The sequence below is a fragment of the Bicyclus anynana genome, chromosome 8 (assembly GCF_947172395.1).
Source record: "Bicyclus anynana chromosome 8, ilBicAnyn1.1, whole genome shotgun sequence".
NCBI lineage: Eukaryota > Metazoa > Arthropoda > Insecta > Lepidoptera > Nymphalidae > Bicyclus > Bicyclus anynana.
Genome location: NC_069090.1, coordinates 613,321 through 640,542, shown reverse-complemented (window position 1 = coordinate 640,542; position 27,222 = coordinate 613,321). Strand labels below are relative to the sequence as shown.

General features: G+C 34.6%; 1 protein-coding gene across 4 annotated transcripts in view; it reads left to right on the top strand.

Annotated features, from left to right (window-relative positions):
• Positions 1 to 226: 226 nt before the first annotated feature.
• The window catches only part of LOC112049644 (uncharacterized), a 65,011-nt gene continuing 38,015 nt past the window's right edge, over positions 227 to 27,222 (top strand). For 3 of the 4 annotated variants that reach the window (XM_024087624.2, XM_024087622.2, XM_024087620.2), the window contains exons 1-2: positions 227 to 361; positions 22,928 to 24,102. In XM_024087624.2, coding sequence (XP_023943392.2) covers positions 22,936 to 24,102 — 1,167 coding nt within the window. In that variant the 5' untranslated portion in view covers positions 227 to 361; positions 22,928 to 22,935. Of the gene's footprint in view, positions 400 to 22,927; positions 24,103 to 27,222 lie in introns of all 4 variants that reach the window. The other variant, XM_024087621.2, reaches the window with a different exon arrangement.

Here is a 27,222-nt window from a genome sequence, read left to right as displayed (position 1 = left end):
CAAAACCACCGCCCGAAACATAATACGATCAATAAGAAACCGATCATTTATTGATTAATAGAAATGAAATGACTTCAACATTCTGTAATCCGGTGAATAAGTGGGTAATTTATTAATATTTTCAGTATATTAAAGTTAGATGAAAACGCGCGGCGACCGCTGCGATATCTCGCCAAAGGTCACGCGTATTTCAAAACGTAAGTATATAAGAATGGGACAGATGCATCATCAGGTTGTTACCAAACTGGCCGCGGATCACTCGGAGGTGAAAAAAAAAAATCGTGACGTCACAGAAATATTAAATAAAGAGGATTCTGTGTTTTAAGATCAGTGCTGTGTAGTGCGTGAGACGGAACGATAAGTGAGTTGTATATACTATTTATTTTTACGCGTGAGTCTGTAAGTTTGTTTTATTTTATATAGTGGTTCATTATTATGAAACTTTTCTATATACTTAAAATAAGACAGGTTTTTAGATTGTATTTTATTTAAACCTCAAGCATTGTGGTGTACAAATAAACTGTAAATAAATAAAAAATAGTAATAAAGTAAATTAAATTTATAATTTATAATATTTAGTTGTCATTAAATAAATTTAATATTGTACATATTAACTTGTATGCCTTATTTTTTTCTAAGAAGAATTGAAAAACAGTATTATTATTAGTTGTATAATTTATTATTAACTTTCCTAACTCCTTTTATTTATATTATGTAAATTAATTAAACTAAATGTTCAATTTAATATCATATTATTTTAGTATTTCTTTAAAACTTATAATTTTCTTTTTTTTTCATTACATAAATGCTTTCTTTACTTAATTTACTTAAAAACGTTAACATTTGAATTTAATATTTTATAAATAACTATAGAAAATTTAACGAGTAGAGCAATTAAAATTACTTTTAAATCTATACTGTTACTTATGTTATTTATGACAGCTAAGGTTGTCAGTTGTTAGAAGTTTTTGGCACCCGTTGATATCTTTTGAATAGAAATTTCGTTAATGAATCATTATGTAAAATGTATTTGAAACGCTTCTTCCGTTGTAAATTAAGTTACTGACGTTTTTAAAGTATTCGTAAAATACGTTAGATATATTTTTTTATACATTTAATTTATTTAATTATATCATACTGATCTCATAAATAAAACAGGCATCTGATTTTCGAAACAGGCTTTAAAAACCAAATCTCTAATAGCTTACTACGCAGGATATACAATTTTGTATATATTCTGCCTGCCAAACGCCTTGAAGCACTGTGGTGGGTGTCCCTTCTCCTCTAAGGAGGGAGACCTGGGGGGAATTTCGCTATATTATACTCGTATTATTATTTGAACTTTATTTCTTTGAGATGCCAAAAATAAAATGTCACTAACAACGAAGTTGCCATGGAAACGAGCGATGTCACATTGCTGTAACTTTACAGAATGCAGGGGCTGGCCCTGTGCTGTGATGAGCAAACCATAAAATTTATAGATGCTTACAAAGAGAGCCGTGATATCCCAGTGGATATGACCTCTGCCTCCGATTTCAGAGGGTGTGGGTTCGAATCTGGTCCGGGGCATGCACCTCCTACTTTTCAGTTGTCTGCATTTTAAGAAATTAAAATAAAATCACGTGTCTCAAACGGTGAAGGAAAAACATCGTGAGGAAACCTGAATACCAGAGAATTTTCTTAATTCTCTGCGTGTGTGAAGTCTGCCAATCCGCATTGGGCATTCTGAGAGGAGACTTGAGCTCAGCAGTGAGCCGAATATGGATTGATAATGATGATACTGATGATGATTACGTATTTCCTAACTGAAGAGAATGATAAGGCGTAGGAATCATCCTGTGCCTTGAAAATACCATCCTTTCATCACATCAAATAGAGTGTAATATAAAGCTTAGACCTCATTCCACGTCTAGAGTCATCATCAATAACAACCCATATTCGGCTCACTGTTGAAAACGAGTGTCCTCTCAGAATGAGAGGGGTTAGGCCTTAGTCCACCTCGCTGGCGTTGATTGGCAGATTTCACACTCGTAGAGAATTAAGAAAATTCTCATATCTGCAGGTTTCTTCAAGATGTATTTCTTTCACCGTTTGTAACAATCGAAGGCAGCGGTCATAGCCACTGGATTATGACAACCTAAAGTTTTAAATTCTTCTACTCTCATGCATTTGATTAGAATAACGGTTCTAATCAACCACTATAATTGATAGAAAGTATTTTCATCATAATAGAAAAACGCCGATATCTTCAGATCGCATATCAGATCTTCAGTACTATCGCAGCATAGTAATCGGTCCATTCGTTTGGAAGATACGATGTCACAGACAAAAACCTTAATTTTTTCGTTGCGGGATAAAAACCAAATTTTTTTTTCATTATAAAGCCGATGATCAAGATATTTTTAATAATAACAGTAAAATAAATGCTTCATGTGGCGTAAGAGCCGGCGATAGATTGTTAATAAAAACTATTGGAAAAAAATAGTAGTACTTAATATCTTATATTTAATTTAAACATTTACCAAATAAGATTGCAGTTATACAAAAAATATAATATATCTAATAATTAAATTGAATAACAATAATTTATATTTAGTGTGGGTCGATCGTTCATTTGGACTCTGGTACACTTGCGCATCTTCGGTGCCAAAGCAATATTATAATTCGGATCGGACCTGTAGCCATGTAGCACATCCATTCTTGTTCTACAAACGCTAACGCTTCTAATACTAAGAAAATGTATGGAAATGACAGAACCGACATATAACTTGATCACGTGCAAATGTCATTCAGAAAGTGACATGCCACATAGCTGCAGGCCCAGATTTCAACTTAAACCAGATAAATGAAGAAAAAAGAAATTTAAATGTATTCCATTTAAAAAAGTCTTAAAGAGTGACTATTACGAAATTATTAAATACTAGATGAAATTTGGCAGTGGGGTAGTTTGTAGTTGGTGGTTTAGTCGTCCGCTAAGAAAGGATTTTACGAAAAGATCGGATTATGGAGTTCTGATGATGGACGAAGTCGCGGGCGTCCACTAGTAGTTTCATATAGCTATCATACAGCTATATCATAATATATTTTATATACCTACTGGAGACACCTACTTGCGTCCTTTAGCGCCGCGTGTAATACTAACACACTTATGTTGTTTACTCTACCGACACGCAGGTGGTGGGAACTGCCAACTTATGTCTATATCATATATCGAAATGCCAAATAATTCGAATGACAACCTTTGACACAACTTCGCATTTTTTACCTGTGAGGTATTAGACTCGGCATAAAAACGGGGTGTGGCATGGACACACAACGACTTCAAAGTAAATTTAAAACATCAAATAGTTTAAAGATATGTTCCACTAGGTACGTTACTTTTTTACTGACTTCTAGATGAGCAGTTACTGAAACTTTTTTTAAATAATATCTTTTTTGAATATCGATCGAACAAATCGAACCACCACCTCTTGGTGCGAAAGGGATTTGACTTAACACCGACAAGTCATCGTTTTGACTCTGTCCGTTGAACTGCGAATATGTATTAAAATTGTACGAACTCCTAAAAAAGTCTTACAGCGATTAAGTAAATAAAATATTTTTATAAAAATATCATTATATTATAAAATTATAATTAACAGAAAATGAAACACCTTAATATCTGTAGATACTAAATACAAAATTCGTTCCCCAGTAAGTCATTAACCTTCAAGGTGAGCAGATCATTTATGCATCTGTGAAGTGCTCGCCAATTCTCTCCTACGGGAGAGAGGTTTAGTCCTGTAATATGTCGTTAAAGTAGTATATAAGTTGAAATGTGTTTATTATACCAATGTCACAAGTCAGTTGGCTAATGAATCCTCCGAATGACACCGATCAACTTATTATTTCCATTTGTAATAAAAATATAAACTACTCACTTGTTTTTTACACTTTCTCTGATATCAAGTGAAACAGACGTATAAAATAAACACCATTTTATTATACATAAATTCCATTATTATGAAACCGCGTGACATCATACGGATGCGAAGTTCGGCAAGAAACATGCAAATAAGCGTGTTCTGGGAAACACGCCAACACTTTACGATTTGGACTTTAATTACACTTTTAGCTGGATCCTGTATTACGCATTCGCAAATCTATATAAAAAAAAATCGTACAAGTGCGAGCTGGATTCGCCCACCGAGGGTCCTGTACTTCTTCGTTAAAAATAATTAAAAATCTGTTTTAGCTTAATTTATTATTATACTGGCATCCTGTTATCATCATAATCAGCACTGGGTGCCTTCTTCCAACTGAAGTTTGGCGGTCATTCGTAGAAAACTCTTCCGGATTTTTGCAAAATTTTCAAATTGTGTGTCTTTCACACACTGTGTCACTTTCTTCGCTGTCTTCCTAGAGCACGTTCTATCTGTTGGATATTTTACCTTCTAGGATCAACTTAAGAAACTTCTAAAGGGATCCCCTTTATCAGATGCCTGAAAATCGGTCTTAATTGTCTCTTTTTAGAACTTGAGCATTCGAGACCGAAGTGTTTCCAAGAAATTAATAAGTTAGCCCGCTTCCATCTTAGATTACATCATCACTTACCATCAAGTGTGATTGTAATCAAGGGCTAACTTGTAAAGAACAAAAAAAAATCGAAACATTTTCCTTAACCCGCACATATTAAAAGCTTGCAACCATCACCCCACATGACACCCTAGAGACCTTGTTTTATGTGATTTAAATGGAAATGTGTAGATAGTCTTAAGATTCATTCCAACTTGTAGTATAGTACAATATCACTTGCCTTTCATAGTTCTAGGTTGATGGTCCCATTTATGAAGGGGTCTTTACAGACAAACAGACATACCGACGGACAACTCAGTGATCCTATAAGAGTTTCGTTTTTTTACGGAACCCTAAAAATATATTTAATAAAACGCAAGCGCATCACTTAACAAAAGCTGGGCCGATATTGATTACATTTTTTGCGTGTGTTTTGAGTAGGCCTCTGTATGGTTTTTATGAAATTTTTCGTAAATGTTTTCTTTGTATGGTTAATCAATAAGTTTAATTGGATCCGGTAAGGGCGTGTATCGTCAAAAAAGCTTTGACTCTCCTTGAAATCATCCATCGTAACTCATATACCGTGCAAGCTTGTTTTTAATTGTTATGAATTGTTTTTGGTAGGATTATGTATTTCTAAAACTAAGGAGTGTCTCAACACAGCTTTTATTAACCTCAATAGCTCAAGAGAGGTTGGACTCATCACCAAGGGGTGGTGATTCGATCCCCGCCCCGTTGGTCTATAGCCGTACCCACTCATAGTACAGTCTTTCCCGACTAGTTGGAGGAGAATGTGAATATTGGTCATATTATAAAAAATATGACAAAAATTAAAAAAAAAAAAAAGAAACTTGACGATTTATTTTTGTCCGTATAACACATGGAGTAATTGTTAATTGTGATGCGATTGCAATGGTTCTTTTTCCAACTAATTTGGAATTTTCTCACCTCTCAATCTCCGACGACGACGACGAAAATCGTAGTTTTCCACTAAGCTTATTACCGCAATTGTTAATGTTATGTTTTTGTATCAAAGTACGAAGTAGCCGGTCCTACTCGACGTAGAAGGAAGCTATTGTTTTTTCTCACGAAGACACAATTGTAATGTTTAATCTTGACCTTGTTAGCGCGGAGATAAATAACTAATTAATAGTACGTCGTAAATGTGTGTAAATCTGTTTGCGAGGCGTTTTATGACTATACTAAGTTCATTTGTATGTCCACTTTTAAAGTTCCGTAGTCCACAAGGAACCCTTATAGTTTCGCCATGTCCGTCTGTCTGTCCGTCTGTCCGCGGTTTAGCGCATACTATGAATAGTAGAAAACTGTAAATTAACATGAGTATGTATAAAAATGTAAATAAACTCGTACAATAAAATCTTGAAAATATATTTTTTTAGAGTACCTCCTCTACATGTGAAGTGGGGATGAATTTTATATTGTCTATCCCGAAGTGTAGGCTATCGTTATCGGTATTTTTGTGCATTACAGAATAAATTATTATGCTAAATTAATCTACGGAACCCTGCGCATAGCTAGCTACCCTAGAGATGGCTTTTAAATTAATTTTACGATTAAAAGGATTTTTCGTACCATCAAATGGGTACTGTAAGTACGAAGTTACTTTTTTGCACTTTTACATATATTTCAAATAATATTTGTCGACTATAATTATTTGAAATATTATATATTTTCACGTAGACGAAGTCGCGGGCGTCGATTAGTAAATGGACTTCATCTACGTGTAATTTTTTTTTTTTGCGAATCCATGAAACATGGGTTTTCCGGGATGAAATGTAGCCTCTGTGTTATCCAGAGTAAAATCTATTGCCATTAAATTTTTTTGCCGTAAAGGAGGAACAAACAAACGCCTCGCCTTTATAATATTAGTGTGATATGACCAATATATTCGTTTCGCTCTAATTAATATCCGGAAATACTGTGTTAGGGTTTATAGCTTGGCAAATTCGTTCGTAACACTCCCGATGGTCCTCGCAGGCCGGGAGGGGGGTAGCGATACCCCGCGCGCACGACTACATATCCGCACAATCCTTCCCTCTGCACTGCGCGTACGACTTCACACCCGCGCAGTCATTACACGCACCATGCACGGGAAAGTAATCCCAACAACTTTCCACCTCCTTGCTACTAAAAGCTTGCCTCCTTGCTACTAAAAACTCAAACCCAGCACCGCATGAACTCAACCCATACAAACCCTGGATCAAAGAAACAATTGAAAATGAAGATATATCTTCAATCAATGAGTCACCAGGAACGCGGTCAAGCGGCTATCGATAAAACAACAATGTATCGACGTTATCGATAGTCGATGCGATGTGGGTCATCACTAAAGCCCGGTTGTCCATCCTTGCGCAACTTGTCGCGTAGTTATGAAAGTTCGCGACTCGTACGTAACATGCAAACACACGAAACGTTCGGCCAACTTTGACTTGATATCGTACTGAAAATACTTCTTACCTCTTAACCCTGTTTGTAGCGGAGCATGGTGCTAAAATTGTAATGTAAGATCACACAAACGCCAATAGAAAGAAAGAAAGAAAGAAAAGTTTATTTAGAATACACATCATACAAAGAAAAGAGAGAAAAAAAAAAACAATAAATTAAAATACATTGCAACTTGCATGATGTGATCCTAAAATGGTCACCACTCAATAGCATTCCCAGGCATTGTATTTTATAAAAGTTAAGCACCTGCATCAATAGTAAAAACTCTTTGAACGATATTTCGCTTCTGTATTACTTATTCTTATTAATATAATAGCCGACGCACCGCGGTTTCACCCACTTAGTTGCCATTCCCAATATGGGATAAAATATAGTCTATTATCTGACGCCACGCGGTATCACGCGCGAGGTTCTCGTTCCCGTAGGAATACGGGGATAATATATAGTCTATAGCCTTCCTCGATAAATGGGCTACCTAACATTGAAATAATTTTCCAAATCGGACCAGAAGTTCCTGAGATTAGCGCGTTCAAACAAACGACCTCTTTAGCTTTATAATATTAGTATAGACGATACTAACAAATAATATAACTTTTTAGCGGTTCAGTAGATTTAGGATTACACCACCACAAACTTGACCTCTTTATCACACTAATATTATAAAGGCAAAAGTTTGTGTGTGTGTGTTAGATAATACTTTTAATTTCGTAATAGGCCATGGTTCTAGCGGGATTTGTGAAAAAAAAAACAAAAAAAAAACTTCCATGCGGGCGTCCGCCAGTAATATTAATATAAATTTATGGCACCATCATGCATGATTTATAATCAAGCGTAAGCTTTCATAAAAAAGACGATATACCCCACAAGATAGACGGAATACGTCACACAAGTCTCTGGACGCCGGTAGCATAAATAAACAGATTACGTCATAAAGGGACGACCGCCTAACGGAATTCATCTTATAAGGCAGTAAAGTAGGCCGCTACTGATTCAGAGCTATTAATAACTTAATAAACAAACAAACACTCTACAAACTTTATATGGTAAACTGAATGTCGCGCATGCCTTGACTATACTTCATTAGTTAATTTAAACATCTAAACACACAAAAAAGTAAAATACCAAGGAAGATATAATTAAGGTCCACATTCCCAACCTACCCATAGATTTTTATAATGAATAAGCTCGCGCTTGACCACGACCTCGTCTGATGGTAAGTGTAGATGTGGCCTAAGGTGAAACGCGCTTTCCTAGAAGATGCATATTCACTCTCATCTTAAAGATGCCCAGGTATGAAGAATTAAGATATACTGACTTCGCGAGAGAATTCCATATCCTAGCCATGCGTATAAGACAAAGAAGCAAATCGCTTCGTACGAGTTCTAGGAATGTCAATGACGTGGGGATGGAAAACTACCCGGTGTCTTGCTGGGGTACAAGCTCAAATAGCTCCTGTGCACAATCTCCGAAATATATTCTGTAAAAAAAAGAAATTAGCAACCTTCCTACGATGACCAAGGGTGTGAAGTTATTCAGATTTATTATAACACAGATAGTGTGAAGTCGCAGGATTCGTAAGCCTTTTATGTGCCCCGAAATGGGAGCCCTTGACACATCGCCACGATATGATAATAATAATAATAATAATAAGAAGAAGCTCTGACGCTCACATAGACACCGAAGTGACTTACTCGTATGTTTGGAGTGAAAAATTGTTAGCTATTGCTGGTCTATAGGTTATTAGTCTAAGCACCTTTAAGTAATTTAAAAAATGCAGGTTTGACGAACTCTCTAGCACAGTTCGTAATGCTGTGGCTTTCAATAGGTAGGTCCTGGGTTCGATCCCAAGCTTTCAATTCAGAATTTATATTATTTTCATTGATTTAGGTCTTGTCTAGTGGTATTCATATGCTGTGCAAGTTATTACCATTCCTGCAAAGACGTATCGCGAAGTGATTTAGCATGGATACGGTGACAGTCGCCCATATGACGTCCATAATGCATACTACTATCGTAAATCGCGGAAAAATGTAAAGAGTGAAACGAAATGTCACCTGCACCATCCTACATTAAACGAACTGGAAGGAATAGGTAAGATAAACTCGTACCTCTTCCAAATTAGCCCGCTAACATCATTGACTGCCTCTTCACTTAATAACAGAAATCACAGTCAAGAGTTTCTAATTTAATAAAAGATGGTAGCCAGTTTGATCTACCGTTACAATTGCCACAACTTGCTGTATTACAAAAGCTCAAAGCTCGAAAAAATCCTAAAACACCCCCTCTAATAAAGTGGAAATACGACAATAGAAACACGTTTTGAAAAGGCGCCAACCTTGAAAACAATAATAAATGATTTGTATTTATATTCTGATGCAAATCAAAGAAAATGATCTAAATAACAAATGATTTGCGAAATGTATCAATAATGTGATGAAAATTTCGATTTACATGCGTCAAGGTTGAACATTAACATAAAATGCTAATAAATGTTGTAACTATATGGAGAGATGCATGCACGTCGGTCAGGATGTTGATCTATATTATTAATGTTAATATATTTTAATTGAAACATTTCTTGCTCTATATATGGGCGGTGTGTTATAATTTATCGCTACTTTATTTTAAATAGATGAATCTGTATCTGTATAAACTTAAATGCGATTAGAATAGTTTTAGATTTATATTAAAATATCCTACAATTTATTAATTTCATAAATATTACCTAAAAGCCAAAATAGATAATAAGTATTAACTATCTCTCTTTTTCCTAATTTTTCCGATATAATCCCACTATGGACATATAAGTTAAAACTCACATGAATTTTTGGGCACTCAAGGACTGGCGAGAATGAAATTAAGTAGTGTTTCTGATGGTTTGAATAAAGAGTATCTTACTCGTAGTGTAATGAAATGACTCTTGATTAGTTTGTTGCTAATATAGAAATGCTTCTCAAAGATATATAATATTTTTGAAAGTCATGTCGAAGTCTAAGATGAATATCGCGGATCAATGGGACTGAAGTCTTTTGAAACTGAAAATGTTGTTATTATCACATTTGTTGCATATACAAAGTTATTAACTAGAATCAAAATACAACCGTCATAATATTCCATTAAAGTTGCTGTATAAACTTTTATTATAAGTAAATTAAGAATATGTAAAAAAATTGAGCAAACGCTATAAAATGATAAAAACTTAATGAATATAAAAAATTAACTTAACTAATTCAACGGTCACCTAATTAGGTATTCTTATTCCAATTTCGTTAGTTGACCTACAAAGAAGTAGACCATATGTTTATACTCATATGTGTATACCTACTTGTGTTTCGTCACTAACGAACTAACATATAACATATTGGGTCGAAATGCCTCGACCTGGGGTCGAACTCGTGATATCTATTATAGGCACCTTTCAAAATATCATACAAGTATATATCTAAGTCATAATGGTTAAAAATATATCATGTCGAAGTTACCAAATAATTGATTATTCCTTATAAGTCATAATATATGTTCCGTACATATATACAAAGTCTTCTGTCGCGTCTGTATATTTTTATGATCGCGATAAACTTGAAAAATACTAAAATTTCATGAAGTTCTGATCAATAGCTCAACGGTAAAAGCGGTCGGACTCATTACCGAGGAGTGGTGGTTCAATCCTCACTCCGTTGGTCTATTGTCGTACCCACTCCTAGCACAGTCTTTCCTGACTTGTTGGAGGGGAATTGGAATATTGGTCATATTCTTTTAAATATTTACCAAATATTCTTTAAAGAAAATAGATAGATTTCTGTCTGACAAATGTTTATTTTTTTGTTGATAGTGTTGGAATAGCTGCTTGAGATCTTTTATCCAATGCCATATTTAAGTCTCCTTTAAGAAAATAATTCATGGTGGAATATTTTTTCTTTTGTAGATATATATACAGTTCGCGATGTCATATGTCAATATTATAAGGATAACTTAATATACCTATTCTATCTTTTGAAAACGTACTAATATTCAGCTTCTATTTGCGCCAAAACCGTAAACACCGAAAGCCTATATTTAGCTGTTAGAATAAGGAGTATGTACAAGAATACTCCAGCAGAATATAGGAATTGTACCCGTTACCTTTCGATTTTGAATCCACCTTTTAACCATTGAGGTTCAATAATTAGTTTTCCCGCGTAACACAGATTATATAACCTTATGGCATAGACAAAGCACGCGACTGCACCTACTGTGTCGATTAATTAATTACTTTCACATATTGCTGTCAACGAAAAGTGGGTAATACCTAAGTTCATAGTTCTCTGGGTTGGAGGTCGGCCCAAAAACGCAACTTTTATCCGATATCGTAACTCGATATTACGTAAAGATGAAAATTGTATTTATTTCATAATTATCAGGGCCCGAACAACCCTATTTTTTGACGACTTTAGTAAATGAGATTCCATATCCAACGCAATACATAAATATGTTTGAATTGTTGTTTTTCTACAATTTATTCATTATCTACTTATCTGATTTGCTTAGGTTTATGGGGTATTTAGTAAGTATAAGTACTTGATTGTGTTTGCTTAGAATTCGTACAATCTTTTTTCTTAATAATTAATCTGATTAAAACTTTGCTTAAGCTGACCTACCTTAATTTACTCTCGGAAATTATATTGAATTCGTTTAATTACTTTTTAAATTATGGTCACTTTAATATATACATAGAATTATTAGGTAATTGTACCGGATCGTAAATCTATGATACAAACAGACAAAAATCTATTAAAAGCAGCTATCGATGAGACTACATCGTCACTTGACATCAGGTGTGTCAGTCAAGGATTAACTTGTCATTAAATTGAAAAAAAACTCTACTATTGGGGTTCACTTGTAAAAAAATAATACACACGTATTTTTTTTTTTAAATATAATAAAAAATTTTGATTTTGTAAATGAATGAGCAGTTTAAAAGTTTGTCTGTCTATTACCCAATAGCAACTGTTTCACGCGGTTTAATGACATTCAGTTAAATTTTATGATTATCATTATTGTTGTTATATGTAATGTTATTGCACGGTTATTATAATAACAATTATGTACTTTACAATAATTAAATAATGAAAAAACGAAAGCTTTTAATCGATTAAAATTTTATTATCATAATTTTAAAATGATTTCGGTATTTTTTTTCAATATCACCCAAATAGTAATATAATAATTAAAAGAGAATCGAATAAATAGGTCAATTGTTTATCATTCACCTTGTACTTACAAAAACTTTTAATATTTACTAAAATTTGTAGAAATGTTCACTTAATTCAAAAAAAGGTCATAATTAAATAAAAGAAAAAATATCCTGAATTTTAATTTTAACTTAAAGGCAAAATAGGCCAGTATTATTCTCAAAATCTCCGATCACTAACGAGATATTTTGATCTCAAAACACAATAAAACCGAAAAACACCTTAATATCATGTAAAATCATAAAAAACAATCAGATAGTCTGGTCTTAATTAAAACAGACGAAAAAATCCAATATCATGTCTAAAAATTCAAAACACTAATGAGATATGCGTAAAAAAATTAGGTACATCTCGTAAAACAATAAACCGTGATGGTACGGTCGTTATACCAACATCTCAAACATCTGGCGATATTAATGGCGTTTATGCAACGAATTAATTACTTTAAATGTCTGCCGTATGTTTTACGGTATTTACGGCAAAAAATAATCTAAAAATATTACTCAACACGCATTTTTTACGTGTCTTCTAAAGTTATTTCCGTGTCATCATTAACAACAAATATTCGGCTCACTGTTGAGCACGAGCCTCCTCTCAGAATGAGGGGGCTAATAGTCCATCATAGTCAAAGCGGATTCACCAGCTTCACACAGACTATTTAAGAAATTTCTCAGGTATGCAGGTATCCTCGCGATATATTTCATTCACCGTTTGAGACATGTGATATTTAATTTCTTATAATGCACATTGGTGAAAAGTTGGAGGTACATACCTAGGACTGGGTTCAAACCTACGCCCTCCGATTCGAATACAAAGGTCATATCCACTGGGCTATCACGGCTCAGTTTATATTTCCGTGTTATAGTATAAAAAATTATGGTCATTCATTCATGTTGTATTTTTTACGCTCGTTTCAAAGTTGACTACACTACACCATTTAATATATTATACGTAAATATACGTTATGTTCAGTTAGGAAAGGTTAACTATTTTTTATTCAATAGTTCACTGCAATAAAAAAATATGTTATTGCGTCTCAGCAATAGTTCAATTGATATATACAGGTTGCTCGGCAGTATTTCCCATAAGGTATTATTCTTTTTTTTTTTATTCTTTACAAGTTAGCCCTTGACTACAATCTCACCTGATGGTAAGTGATGATGCAGTCTAAGATGGAAGCGGGCTAACTTGTTAGGAGGAGGATGAAAATCCACACCCCTTTCGGTTTCTACACGGCATCGTACCGGAACGCTAAATCGCTTGGTGGTACGACTTTGTCGATAATTCTTTAACAAAAATTAATTTTAATAATTTTTCTTTTGGCAATAGATCTAAAATGTATCCCTTATACGCACCCTTATATTAATAATGACGTATTTATATTTTAAAATGCAAAGTTGTCACTTTGTTACCTAAATGCGTGTATTACATTGATAGTCGGTATTATTTGAATTACTTTGTATCAAAACATTTTTTTTTTGTAATTAAGAAGGTATAGTTATGAAGTTCGGTTCCCATAAGTGGTCTCGTTAATGCCTTGAAGTTATGGGAAATACTCCCGAGCATCCTGTATATAAGACGTAACAATGTAAGTAACATTGACACAAAATTCATGGGTACAGTGATTATAAACATGGCAAACTTCTTCCGGTTGTGACATCGAAACACAAAAAAGCCTTCAAGGAGGTGCTAATAAATTTCACTGTAACAAGCAGTGGCGTCAAACCGACGTCAACCTTCGCAGAGCTCCTAACTGTTTTACATCACTGTGAGGAATGTCACTGTTACCCAACTGAATATGTGTTTCTTACGCATCCTTATAACTTTTAACCCCGATAGGATCTTATAATATCATCACTAGCAGCCTTATAAAAGACTAGCGGACTTCATCCGTGTAAAATTCAGTTTTTCGCAAATCCCGCGGGAACCATGGATTTTTCCGGGATGTAAAATAGCCTATGTGTTAATCCAGAATATAACTATTTCCATTCTAAATTTCAGCCAAATCGCCTCAGTAGCCGCAGCGTAAAAGAGGAACAAACATACTTACATACTTACACACAAACTGTCGCCTTTATAATATTAGTGTGATTGCCGTTCCTGTAGGAATACGGAGATTAAATATAGCCTATAGCACTTGGGGACAGTGTAGCTTCCCATCAGTGGAAGAATTTTTCAAATCGGGTGGAAGTTCGATTCCTGCCTCATTGGTCTATTGTCGTACCCACTAATACAGTCTTTCTGTACTAGTTGGAGAAAATGGGAATATTGGTTAATTTTAAAAAGATGTGACCTGATCTTAAGTGAAAATCATCAACCAACAAATTCCATATTCCATTGACATGTCAGCTTAACAAACACATCGATAAAACATGGCACATCTCCATCACTAGTGTGACGTCACAAGGTCCGGCGCGCAGCGTGTTTGCGTCAATGAAATTCCAAAAAATACGATGTTTTTGATCATCCGACAAGCGCTATTGATTTGGGAAGGCCAACAGTTATTGTAAAAGAAAATATAAATTTAAATCATAATTAATATTATTTTGCGGATATCCTTGACAGTTCATATTAAATCTATATACTAGTAATAGGAACATGCAATCTGTACGTTGAATTAAATGGTATAGTTAAGAGAAAAATCGATTAAGCAATTTTTAGTAATGTTAGAAACTAATGAACTATTTCACAAATAAATTTCACACAACTTCAAACAACATGGTAGACTTTGTTTAATATTAAAATAATTGCTCCTTTTTATACTTATTTATACTTCTTTTTAATGTAACCCTTAAGTCGTTTTTAAAATAACCCAGATAGATATACACCCTTTCGACAGACCACAGAAGTGATAGATGGAGCAATCGATATCCGTGTCTTACTCAGAGATGTCCTTCGTCGTTTCATCCCTTATTATTTCAGCCCGGTTAAATCTGACAGAACTTTTTTGATGGCCTCCGGGGCGCAGTGGTATGCGCGGTAGATTTACAAGACGGAAGTCCTGGGTTCAATCCCCGACTGGGCTGATTGAGGTTTTTTTAATTGGTCCAGGTCTGGCTGGTGGGAGGCTTTGGCCGTGGCTAGTTACCACCCTACCGAATAAACCGTGCCGCCAAGCAATTTAACGGGAATTTCATCCTACTCCTAACAAGTTAGCCCGCTTTCATCTTAGATTGCATCATCATTTACCAACAGGTGAAATTATAGTCAAGGGCTAACTTGTAGAAAAAAAACTGCGCTCGTCTAAGCCTCCTAGTGACGCTGCTGCATTCTATAAATTCTCCCACTATTTAAGGAACTAACAGTAAAATCACATGCAGAAAATAACTGTCGAAAGTTTCGAGGTTCGGTGTTCTTTATCCATTCTACAAGTTACGTTAAGAAATAATTGCACGCAAACGCTACCGGGGAAAAAGCTATGCTAGCTAGTGATGTTGTATATTTATTAACACGTTAATTACTTAGTATACATTATGATAATGTTATTCTCGACAGTTTTATTTCCGATGACAAATAATTAAAGCGTCGTTGACTATTGTTATGTTAATTTTTGTTTTGTGCTTTTGGGAAAGTTGAAGGTTTTTTATTTGCTGTTCTTTGTCTGCGACTTTGTCTGCTTGTAGAAAGAATATCCGGCTTAGTTTGACATGGGTTTGTAGAGTAAGAAGCATTTAGAATCCTCGTAGCAGTTTAAATACCGAATAACCGATTGTACAAAAGGGAAGTAAATAAGTTCTTTGATACCTCTTTTTAAAGACTAAAGTGTGCATTTGAACTCATGTGTAAATAATATTAAGGTTAAGTTAACCAAAGAAGCGGGCCAGATATTAATTATATTGATATAATCTAAAACGATCTCGTTTCTAAACCCAATCTCGTCATATTGTAGTTTTTAATATTTTTGTCCTAGAATAATTTCCCAGGCACCACAATATTTGCGAATATGTTTTTAGTATTTGGAGTTGGAGAGTAAATATCAAGTCCAAAAAATATTTTATGTATAAATAAAAAAAACTGGTATAATACTTTACCAATACCTACATTCGTAATTAATTAATAGATACGTCAAAGTGCCATTTAAAAACCTATTAAAATTATTAAATAAAATTATCTTACGATTAATTCTATTATTATTACTGATAGTAATCAACTACTAATCTCAGACATATTTCTCGAAATCCAATAACGATTAAAACAGTCGTAAACCCACGATCAAACATAACAACCACATTCCAAATATTATATCGTCCTTATACGGTGAGGTGAGGTTTGTCTTATTGTAAGTTATGATGGGTAATCCCATAGTTAGTGTGAACAGTTCCGGTTGAGAAACTAAATAGTTTTTGCATACCATAATATGTAGATATATCCACCAGTTGCTTGGGCACTCAAAAGCTCCGCAACATTGTAATTAATTAAAAAATATATAAATAATTATCCGAGATATTTAGTTATTGTAAGTTATGATGGGTCGTTCCATCTAGTATATAGTTTGAACAGTTCCGCTTGGGTAAATAAAAAAAATGATGATTATTATAATTATTTTAACGTTTTCTCATAGTCACATGAATCATATTTGTTATATTACTACCTACTATTTTCCGGAACAAAAAAATTACGACGAATTGATTTACAATAAATCAATTTAATGTCAGATTAGTGTAGTATTTTCTCGAATGAATTGTCTCTACCAATTCTAACTACTATTTTTTCGATCATGCGAAGATAATCCTAGCATAGCTCGTTCCATCGCCCCCTGTGTGACTCTGAGCCTTCTTATGAGGCCCATAGTTAGCGACCAAGTCTCGATCCATAGGTCATCACTGGCAACACCACTGTTCGAAGATTTTTGTCATCAGGCAATGAGGAATTTAAGTCGAAAACTCGGCCCAGCCGAGCTGGTTTCGGCAGTTCACCTCTTTCTCGAAGTTGGACATACCAAACTGGATCATATGTCCTAGGTATATGTATTCGTCCCAATTTCGAGTGCAACGTTCTCAACTATAACTGGGTGGAGCGATGCTTGACATTATTTTCGTTTTAGCCATGTTCATTTTCAGGTCCACCTTTTGAAACTCTGCTGAAGTTATTGAGCATTGCTACTGTACAAAACAGAATTTAATGTGTAAGATAATATAATAGGTTGGTGAAACATACTAACCTTAAATTCTGTTAAAAAATAGTGGTACTTTTTTAATTTCTTGTGTAAATCGAGTGATTTGAAGTTCCTGTGCAGTTTTCGTATATTAACGTATCTATATATTTTATATACCGGGTCAGCTAGTAAAGTAAATGAATGTCTTAAGTTTGTTTATTTAGTGTCTTGCAACTAATTTTTAAACCGCAGCTTGACCTGATTTCAAATTATCATTACAATACATAGAGTTGCATTAACGGTGCAGTAATATTTGTAAAGCGCTTTACAAAAATATGGGGACACTTCATAATTACAAGGTATTTGTAATTATGCGTTTAAGAAACTAAAAATCTCGTGTCTCAAACGGTGAAAAAAAAAACATCGTGAGGGAACATGCATACCTGAGAATATTCTTACTTTTCTACGTGTGGGAAGTCTGCTAATCCGCATAGGGCCAGTGTGGTGAATTACTAGCCTAACCCCTCTCATTCTGAGAGGAGACTTGAAGCTAGCAGTGAGTTAAATCTTGATACGACTTATAATTATTATAAATAGTTACATAAATAAGCTCAGACGACTTAACATATAATAATATTTCGGTTTAAAGATATTTATTTCTCCAAAAAAGAACGTACTGTTCACTCAACTTAGAGTTAACATATCGTCATTTTTGCAGACAGCATGAATTATTGTAACAAAATTTTAATTACATTGTTTTTTCAATATTTTGTCCAAGTTTGTGAGGATGTAGGATTTAATCAATTTCTTGAATATTTAATTTTATTTATTTATTAATGGACTGACTAAAAGAGGAGGTTTGCAATAAATCTATAAAGCCATACCGACCCTTACAGAGGCAGGCCTCCCTACTTATAGGAGAGGGTATAATATGGAGTGTAGATTCACTATGCTGTTTCAATGCGGGTTGGCGGGCTGTGATTATGAATATCAAAGCTAGAAACAGGCTCTATCGGTGTTATCTCGGCAATCTGCGTAGTGCGTAGGCGCCAGAGCATTGAAAGTGATGATGTAAGAGCCGAGGCGCGTAGGAGACGTTGCTACCTCACTTGAGCCGTATCAGGCTAAAATGGCAGCGAAATGACTCTTTAATTGTAATCTTTTTTGGTTAGAGTTATCACTAAAATTAGTTGCATCAATTTGAGAAAATCTAGCGTTTTTAATACGTATATTGTGTAAGATTTTTGAATCATTTAAAAATATACCGTTTATTAGAAAGCGATATAATCCTTATTTAATAATTATAAGTTGACTAGGAAAGAAAATTTCAAAATGAAATAACAAATACCACACATTAAATTTTTAACCGACTTCCAAAAAAGGAGGAGGTTCTACGTTCGGCTATATGTATGTTTTTTTATGTATGTCCAGCGATAATTCCGTCATTTATAGACCAATTTTGAAAATTCTTTTTTATAATTCACATTTTATTAAATACCCATTTTAAAAACACTTCTCCCTGTTCTTATGCTACTCCACAGCTTTAATGAGTTTAATTTTAAAGTTTCTGACTAAGAGACTTCAATTACACAAAAAAATAGCATACGTTTACTAATACACGTAATATCTTTCTTAATTAATAAATATGAAAAAAAAATTAACAAATGTAATTTTACTTATGACTTAAGTATATAAATTTATTTTGTATATTAATTAAGTATATTAGAATATAAAGTGAAATAAATGAAATTTGAATTTAGAGTCGAATTTTCGTTTTGCATTTTTGTCATGAAATTTTTATTATATATCAATACTTGGCGCAAAAAAGACAGAGGCTGCAACAATGCTGTAGCTACCCTGACAATTCATTGGAGTATCGGTATCGAAGAAGGAATATTACCTATAATTTGTACTTATAGTGCCTACCCCGGTTAAAATCTTCTGCACGCCTGCGTGTCAGAAACAAAGGCATTTAGTGTAGGCCTCACACTTCCGGTAAATTCCACAATCAATTATCCTATGGTAATATTTTAGTTCAACCGTCGGAGTGTCCTCCACTGAGGTCGGTAGGAATGTTTACTCTTCTTATAATCTCCGACCTTAGTAGCGCTACGTGTGTTTACCGACTTAACAAACAAAGCGTACTGTCACGTGAATATATTGATTGGAATTTTGAGTGACGTGGGCGCGTTGAAGTCTTTTGTACGGACACAGAAAGAAGGCGTATTTTATGTAAAAAAATATGTTAACTTTTTTCATCAAATAAATGGTAGTGTTTTTAATGATTAAAGGATTCAATAAATTTATTTTCTTTCTTTTAATATTAAAGGTACTTATTTAAAATAATTAATTATCGCTTGCAACGTTGGAAGAAAACATTGTGAGGTTACCGCATATCTCATAATTCTATATACCTAATATTCTAAAGAAATGTTTATTTTGCCTGTACAAATACAAAAGCCTTAATAAACCAATGCTAAGGGAGAAGTTATACAGAGATGTCACGGGTTCGATTTCCGTCCATCAGACTATTATTGTACCCAATCAGACTTAGCAAAGGGAATATTGGTTATTTTTTAAAAGGGCTATATTTTATTTAAAAAAAATGCTCAGCGACGGCCGATCTGTCCCATACCATTAAAAATCATTAAAAAGCTGATGTGTTGACAAGAAGTATGTTTCTAGCCTTAAATTATCATTTAGGTTATAAGCAAGGAAATAGCTATTGTTTATCTACGCGTATTCATAAGGCCTACAAATCACTGAATATCAAACATTATTAATGGTTAATACAAGCAAACCTTGGCGCCCACGCACTAGTTTGCGACGAATGTAAATGAGTCACCAGTTTATTTGCAAATCTCTATAAGATGCTGTGTAGAGAAAACCATATTAAGACTATTAAGAAGCTTACAACCTGACCTCTAGCAGCCTCTAGTGTCGATACATTCGCGTGACATTAAAAGTGCTCTCGGAATTCAGCTTTGTCGCCTTGAGATAGGTATTATATAAATGATACATACTCCTATAGTTACTTCGTTTTTGAGCTTGGCATAAATCTTTAAAATCAACATTTCCCATACCTCTTTTAAATATAACCGCCAAAAAATTTCCTCTCCTTAATTAAACGAAAGCTACTGTACCAAGTGGACACGTATCGGCCGGGAAATGAACACTATATCTTTTAGCTTTAATTCTGGTCCATTGAACCTTAGAGCTATAGGGACCATGTATAGTTAATATATAGATAGTAATGAATAGTGGTTAGCTTAGTTGACTGGGGGTGTTGCGAATTCTAATAATGGATCAGTTCCAAAATATTTTTTTAGTATTTAGTGGCACATAAGAAAGGCTGATTAAAATTCCACTTATTAATTCAAGGGGGATGTCTATCTATGATTACTTCTTCAACGCTTCTTAGTAAAAATCACAAAATTTAGCAAACGCTCTTTTGGAAAAAAATATTTTTAACATCTCCTGCGAAGATCGAAGATCATTAAATTATAGCGCACAATAACTACTTAGATGGACCTGTAGTTGATCACCCTACGGTTATTTTTTTGAATAATAAAAAATAAATAGATAAATAATCTAATGAGTTTTTTTTTAATTAAGTTTCTTCCACTTGAGTTTGAAACATTATTTATGGGACCGTGTATACATACATAGATTGGCCGATGTTCAAAACTTGACTCGAACCTACGCGTAAATGTAGAACCATTATTAACCGACTTCAAAAAGGAGGAGGTTCTCAATTCGGTCGGTATTTATTTTTTTTTTTTTTTTTATGTATGTACACCGATTACTCAAAGACGCCTGGACCGATTTCAAAAATTCTTTTTTTGTTTGAAACGGTATAGTCCCCATTTGGTCCCATTGCCATCATGTCAAGATCTGATGATGGGATCCTGGAGAAATTGAGGGGAACTTTCGAAAATTATATGGGTGTCTACTGTGTTCGTAAACTTTTCCATTTAGTACTTTTAAGCATTACAATTTCATGAAGGTGTAAAATCGATCTGATGATGGAGCCATAAAACAGACGAGGGAACTCCTCGGCGATTTACAGCAGTTACCTTGTGTTTGGGCTTGATTAATTTGTATTAATGAGAACTTTCCACATAGATAGGTTGTGACTGTCATTTAGGGGTCTGATGATGAAGACCAAGGTCAATTAAAGGAACTCCTTAACAGTTTACAGTAACTACCTTGTGTTTGGACTTGATTAATTCGTATTGCTGAGAACTTTCTACTTAGATGGGTTGTGACTGTCATTAGGGGTCTGATGTATTCGTTTGAGATGAAATTTTACACTAAAAATGGAAAAATAATAAAAATTTTAATAAAAAAATACAACCGACTTCAAAACGTAAAAACGTACCCACTAAACTAAAAAGCGAAAAATAACATCATAATATGTTCTACCTGCTGATCAGTATGAAGGCGGTGCTTAGCCGGTGTTGTCTTAATTTAAGCCATTTCTGACAGGACCACATGAAACTGTCTGCAAAAGGTAAATCTGTAAGATATTCTCACATGGCTTGAATTAATACATCACCGGCTTAGCACCGCCTTCAAACTGATCAGCAGGTAGAACATATTATGATGTTATTTTTCGCTTTTTAGTTTAGTGGGTACGTTTTTAGGTTTTGAAGTCGGTTGTATTTTTTTATTAAAATTTTTATTATTTTCATAGTTTGAAGTGGCATTGATAGACGATTTTTTGAAAAAATGTATGTCAGATATTTATACCGATGTATATGGTCCTGGCTTATTTACACTTACAGATCTACAAGTATGTGCTCGGTTATATTTTTTATGTTTAAACTTGAGGATAACTTAGAGGTATCTATGTTTAAACTGCCAGACAAGCAGACTGATTAAACAAATAAATCAACGAGTCAAATTCAACTTTATTGCCATGGTGTCAAAGATCAATGTGTATAAATACAGCACATTACGCACAAAAATGTCAAATACATACATTATGTATTGACAAACTTTATTTTGCGTATGTAGAAGTACAAAACATTCAATTAACAACTTTATATTGTATGTAATACAGTGTACCATATATTTTTAGAAGGTTATAATGTATTTGGTTAATTAATATTGAAATATACGTCCTTGAACTATACTACACATCGTTATTTAATGTTTGAATTTTTTTTAAATAACCTCAACAATGTTAACAAAAAACTTCAAATTAACCTGCAGAACAGGTTCTTTTCGAGTAAAATTGAGTTTTCTATAACCTTTAACCACATTATAGTCTGATGGCATTTATATAATATGTAAACATTAGATAAGCAGATGTTTCTGATTTTAACTAGCCGTTTCTGCAACTTCGTCCGTTTCTTAAATTTCCCTATATCCAACCTTTACTGTAAATATTAATCTAAAAATAAACAAAACGTTTAAATGCATGGATAAATGTTTACTATTTCTAAGATCAATGGCTGATAGATTTTAATTTTCAAAAATCAACACTAGAAGTAACACTTTATCTTTATTACTTTTTGTTGTTAGCACACTGCTAATTGTTGTATAAAAAATAACGTATTAATTTTTATTGTTTCAGACACAACAATGAAGCCACTACTCCGGACAGTGGTGGCGATAAGCCTTCTATTAAGCATTCACGCACTCCCAGAGAACATCGAGGACGTCAAAGAACTGCCCCAGTACAAGGAACCAGTGGTAGAGGCCGAGGCGTCAGACCCGCAAGCGAGGGTAGAGCGCTGCACGACTTGCTCCAGCGTTATCAAACTCAAATCTCCTAAACCAGCTCTTGCCGCGCTGACAGCGCTACCGGGTGCAGAGTTCCACACTCAACAGTCCTTCCAAAGCTGCTCCTCAGATAAGGGCTGCGCAGGACTCAAGGTGAAAGATGGCAACATCATCCAGAGGTACGGAAACGTGGACGCTTTTAACGCTGCAGCGGCTGCCGACCTCAACAACGAATTCACCTTCCACTCCGCTGCAGCTTTGGCCGATCTTCTGTCTGCAGCAGGCAGCAGCGGTAACGTGCCCTTCTGGTGGATGAACCAAGATTCCCCATTCAAAGCAGGAGGTGGTAAAAGTTTCGAGAAATTCAGCAAATCCGAAAGCGCGAGCTTCTCGAGCGGAGGTGCAGGAATCGGGGCCGGCGAGTTGAACTTGGCTGCCAACCCGTTCCTGGGCGGAGATTTATCTAAAGGATTAGGCGCCGGCGTCGCTGTCAAACCTGCCGCTTTCTCATCTGCGTACGAATCTGCATACAGTGCCAACAGTGGGGCGGTTGACTTATCTACAAACCCGTTCTTAAACGGTGGACTTAAGGCTAGTCAAGCTGGAGTACAAGGTGCATACGGTGCCAACTCTGCCTTCGGAGCAAGCAACTTTGGAGCAGCAAGTTCTCAAAACTTTGGAGCAGCAAGTTCTCAAAACTTTGGAGCAGCGGGCGCACAAAACTTAGGCGCTGGTTACACTGGAGCAGGATATACCGGCTCATCTCCTGCCCCCTTTGCATCCACTGGCACAAACATCAACCTGATCCAGAGCGAGAAAGCCAACGAATTCGACTTCGCACAGCAACAGACTCAGCAGAACATCGACGAAATCTTCCAGAGCTCTGCAAACGTTGGGCTGGACGTCAGCGGTGGGGAGCTGCAGCAAGCCTGCAGTGCTCAGGGCTACGTGTGCGCTCTCAAGACGCAGTGCACTAACGGAGTCGTCATCCCCGCGTTCACTGCTCTTCTACAAGCTAAACCGAGGGTAAGTTATTTGTTTTACTTCTTATATCTACCTAAATAATAAGTTTGGTTTTGACACTCACATCCACGCGCACTCTAGACGTTCGAAGTTGTACGTCAAGGAGGACATCATCATTCATCATCGTCATCTACAGCAAAATTTAGTTCTGACAGAATGTTTGTACTAACAGTTCTCTTGCACTAAAAGTACACTTACGGTAAGGTAGTAATACTACCTTATATTCCTTTGTATTACATCAATTGTATGCAGCAAGTTTTTACTAATATTTATAGGAACTTCTTATATGCAACAGAAGCAATTTTATGTTCCAATTTTAGAAACTCCACTTCAATTAAATTGGTTTTTTAATTTTTCCTTATTATCTTCAATAGATCGAAATTATAATGGGCGTACATTTTTGTTACACAAACATTATAATTAAGTATTGAAATATAAACATAGGAGCACTATCAATTTTTTACGCCTTTTTTCCTCATGTATAATATGTCAGTCAATCACTTGTATAATGTATCGTAAAGAAACGTGTTCACAATACGTTTGTATGCTTTTAAAATATTTTTTTATATCTTCGCTTAACAAACACCCAGTACATTTAAACTTAGATCTAATCGTGATTGAGATCATGTAAAGATAACCCTTGCTCTTTGATAATGAGAATTAGATGCTTCTAAGTATGTGATAAGTTGAATAATATGTTTATTTTTTATTTAGACAATTTAAATTCGAATGTTCAAAGAAGACCCGCAAATATACGAGTATATAAATAGTGTCGACCTTAATTGAAATTTGTTAAAACGTAGTGAAGATGCGGCTTTTTACAAACTTTTTTATTTGTTTGTTTTATAAATTACTATACAACGCTAAGCGGTTTCCCCTTTATATTACAAATAACGAGGCTTTCGGTTCAGTAAATCCCGAGATTACCTCCTACAACACCACAAACTTTACCTCTGTATTATATTAGTATAGATTAGTTTCTTTTCTTTCTTAATAACTAGATTTCACATTATTTTAAACATATGACAGAACTGTTAAACTCTCCGTCTCCTCACAGAAAATACCTACTGTTAAAATTCTTTAACTTTTCACGTCATTATAATTATCCGCATTGCTTTGCGTTAGCTACGATTATAACAGTACATACAAAAAATATCCAATGCACTATTCTAAATAATATTTTGCATGCTTAATGCAATCTTTTGACCACACTCTTGCATAATTGACTAAAATGTGCAATGTACTTCACATTCAATCAGAAATATGCTCGGGTTACGAAATAGTTGCTACCAAAATATAACATACTCAAAATAGGTATGCTATTTAGATTCCAATTTGTTGTTTGTTATACCAACATGAGCCGTGATAGCCCAGTGGATATGATCTCTGCCTCCAATTATGGGTGTGGGTTCGAATCCGGTCCGGGGCATGCACCTCCAACTTTTCAGTTGTGTGCATTTTAAGAAATTAAATATGTCTCAAACGGTGAAGGAAATATCGTGAGGAAACCTGCACACAAGAGAATTGGCAGACTTCACACACGCAGAGAATTAAGAATGTGAAATGTGTGTGAAGTCTGCCAATCCGCAGTGGGCCAGCGTGGTGGACTATTGGCCTAACCCCTCTCATTCTGAGAGGAGACTCGAGCTCAGCAGTGAGCCGTATATGGGTTGATAACGACGATACCAACATACCAACAAACATACATATTGAACTAATACGCGTAGTGCTTGTAAACTGAGACTTCTCGAAATAAATAATTTGAATGGGGTGTCAAGGCACAAAATCGCATTAAGCGTTTCGCATTTTGGCCCGAGGATAATAAGTGAACAATCGATATATGCGACGACCGAAGTCGCAGGCGAGAAATACCAAACGACCTTTCCCAGGCGTGGCTGAGGTACGACATTTGAGGCGCGATGTGTGACCTTTGCATTCAAAACTATATATTTTTTTTATTATTACACCATGAGGAAGGTCGGGTGTCGATTATAGTTTAACCATTTGGCAGCCCATTGTTGTGTTTGATTAGATAATCGGTAATTGGTCCGTGAATTGTTTTGTACAAGGCTGACTCGCCTACTGTACGTCTTCATATTAAATGCCATATTGATCCATTGCTTAGATTATTTGTTTAGTTTAGCTGATTGGTTCGCTTATTCTGACTTATTATATTCGGATATATTTATTACTAGCAGACTAAGCCCGTGATTTCGTCCGCGTGGAATTCAGTTTTTCACAAATCCCGCGGGAACCATGGATTTTTCCAGGATGAAAAGTAGCCGATGTGTTAATCCAGAGTAAAATCTATTTCCGATACAAATTTCAGCCAAATCACTTAAGTAGCCACAGCGTAAAGAAGGAACAAATATTTACACTTACACACACACACACACACAAACTTTTGTCTTTATAATATTAATGTGTTTTTCCCTCTCATTTATTTATCAGTTCTTTTTTTTTTTAAATTTAACAATGTCAATATATGTATAAAATACAAAACACTATTGAAAAGTATATTAGTGTGATTATCATTATAATCACACTAATATATAATAGAGATAAAGGGGATGTAAAAATATATAATTGTCACACCGCCAACTTTCATTGGAACAGCGTGGTGGGTCTCCATAAAATGAGAGACAGAAAAGTCATAATATAACTATTGATTTTCAAATTTTGATTGATCGGTTATTATAACACTTGTCTCGTCTTGAATAAATCCTATCCTATTATTTATATTAGTAATTCTTAACAAAGAAGTTTTCAAAAATTACATAATAATAGCTGGTCATTCTGTATACGGTCAATTGCCAAATGCTTTAGAAATAGCTACCTATTGTGGTTGTAATAAATGAGATAACAAATGCCAAAACTAAATGATGCGTATAGTGTGTGGTAGGTATATACGACTACGTACGTTTTCATCACTAGTGTGTATTAATGAATACGACAAGATTCAATTGAGAGAATAAAATGCAAAACAACAAAATATTATAACAAAAACAGCGAATACCAGATGAGAGTAAACAGCAAAAATTTAACAATATAAAAATTATAACTACATAAATTAAGTATAATCTTTTTTATATTTGCTAACTTATGATTAAGTATCATAATATA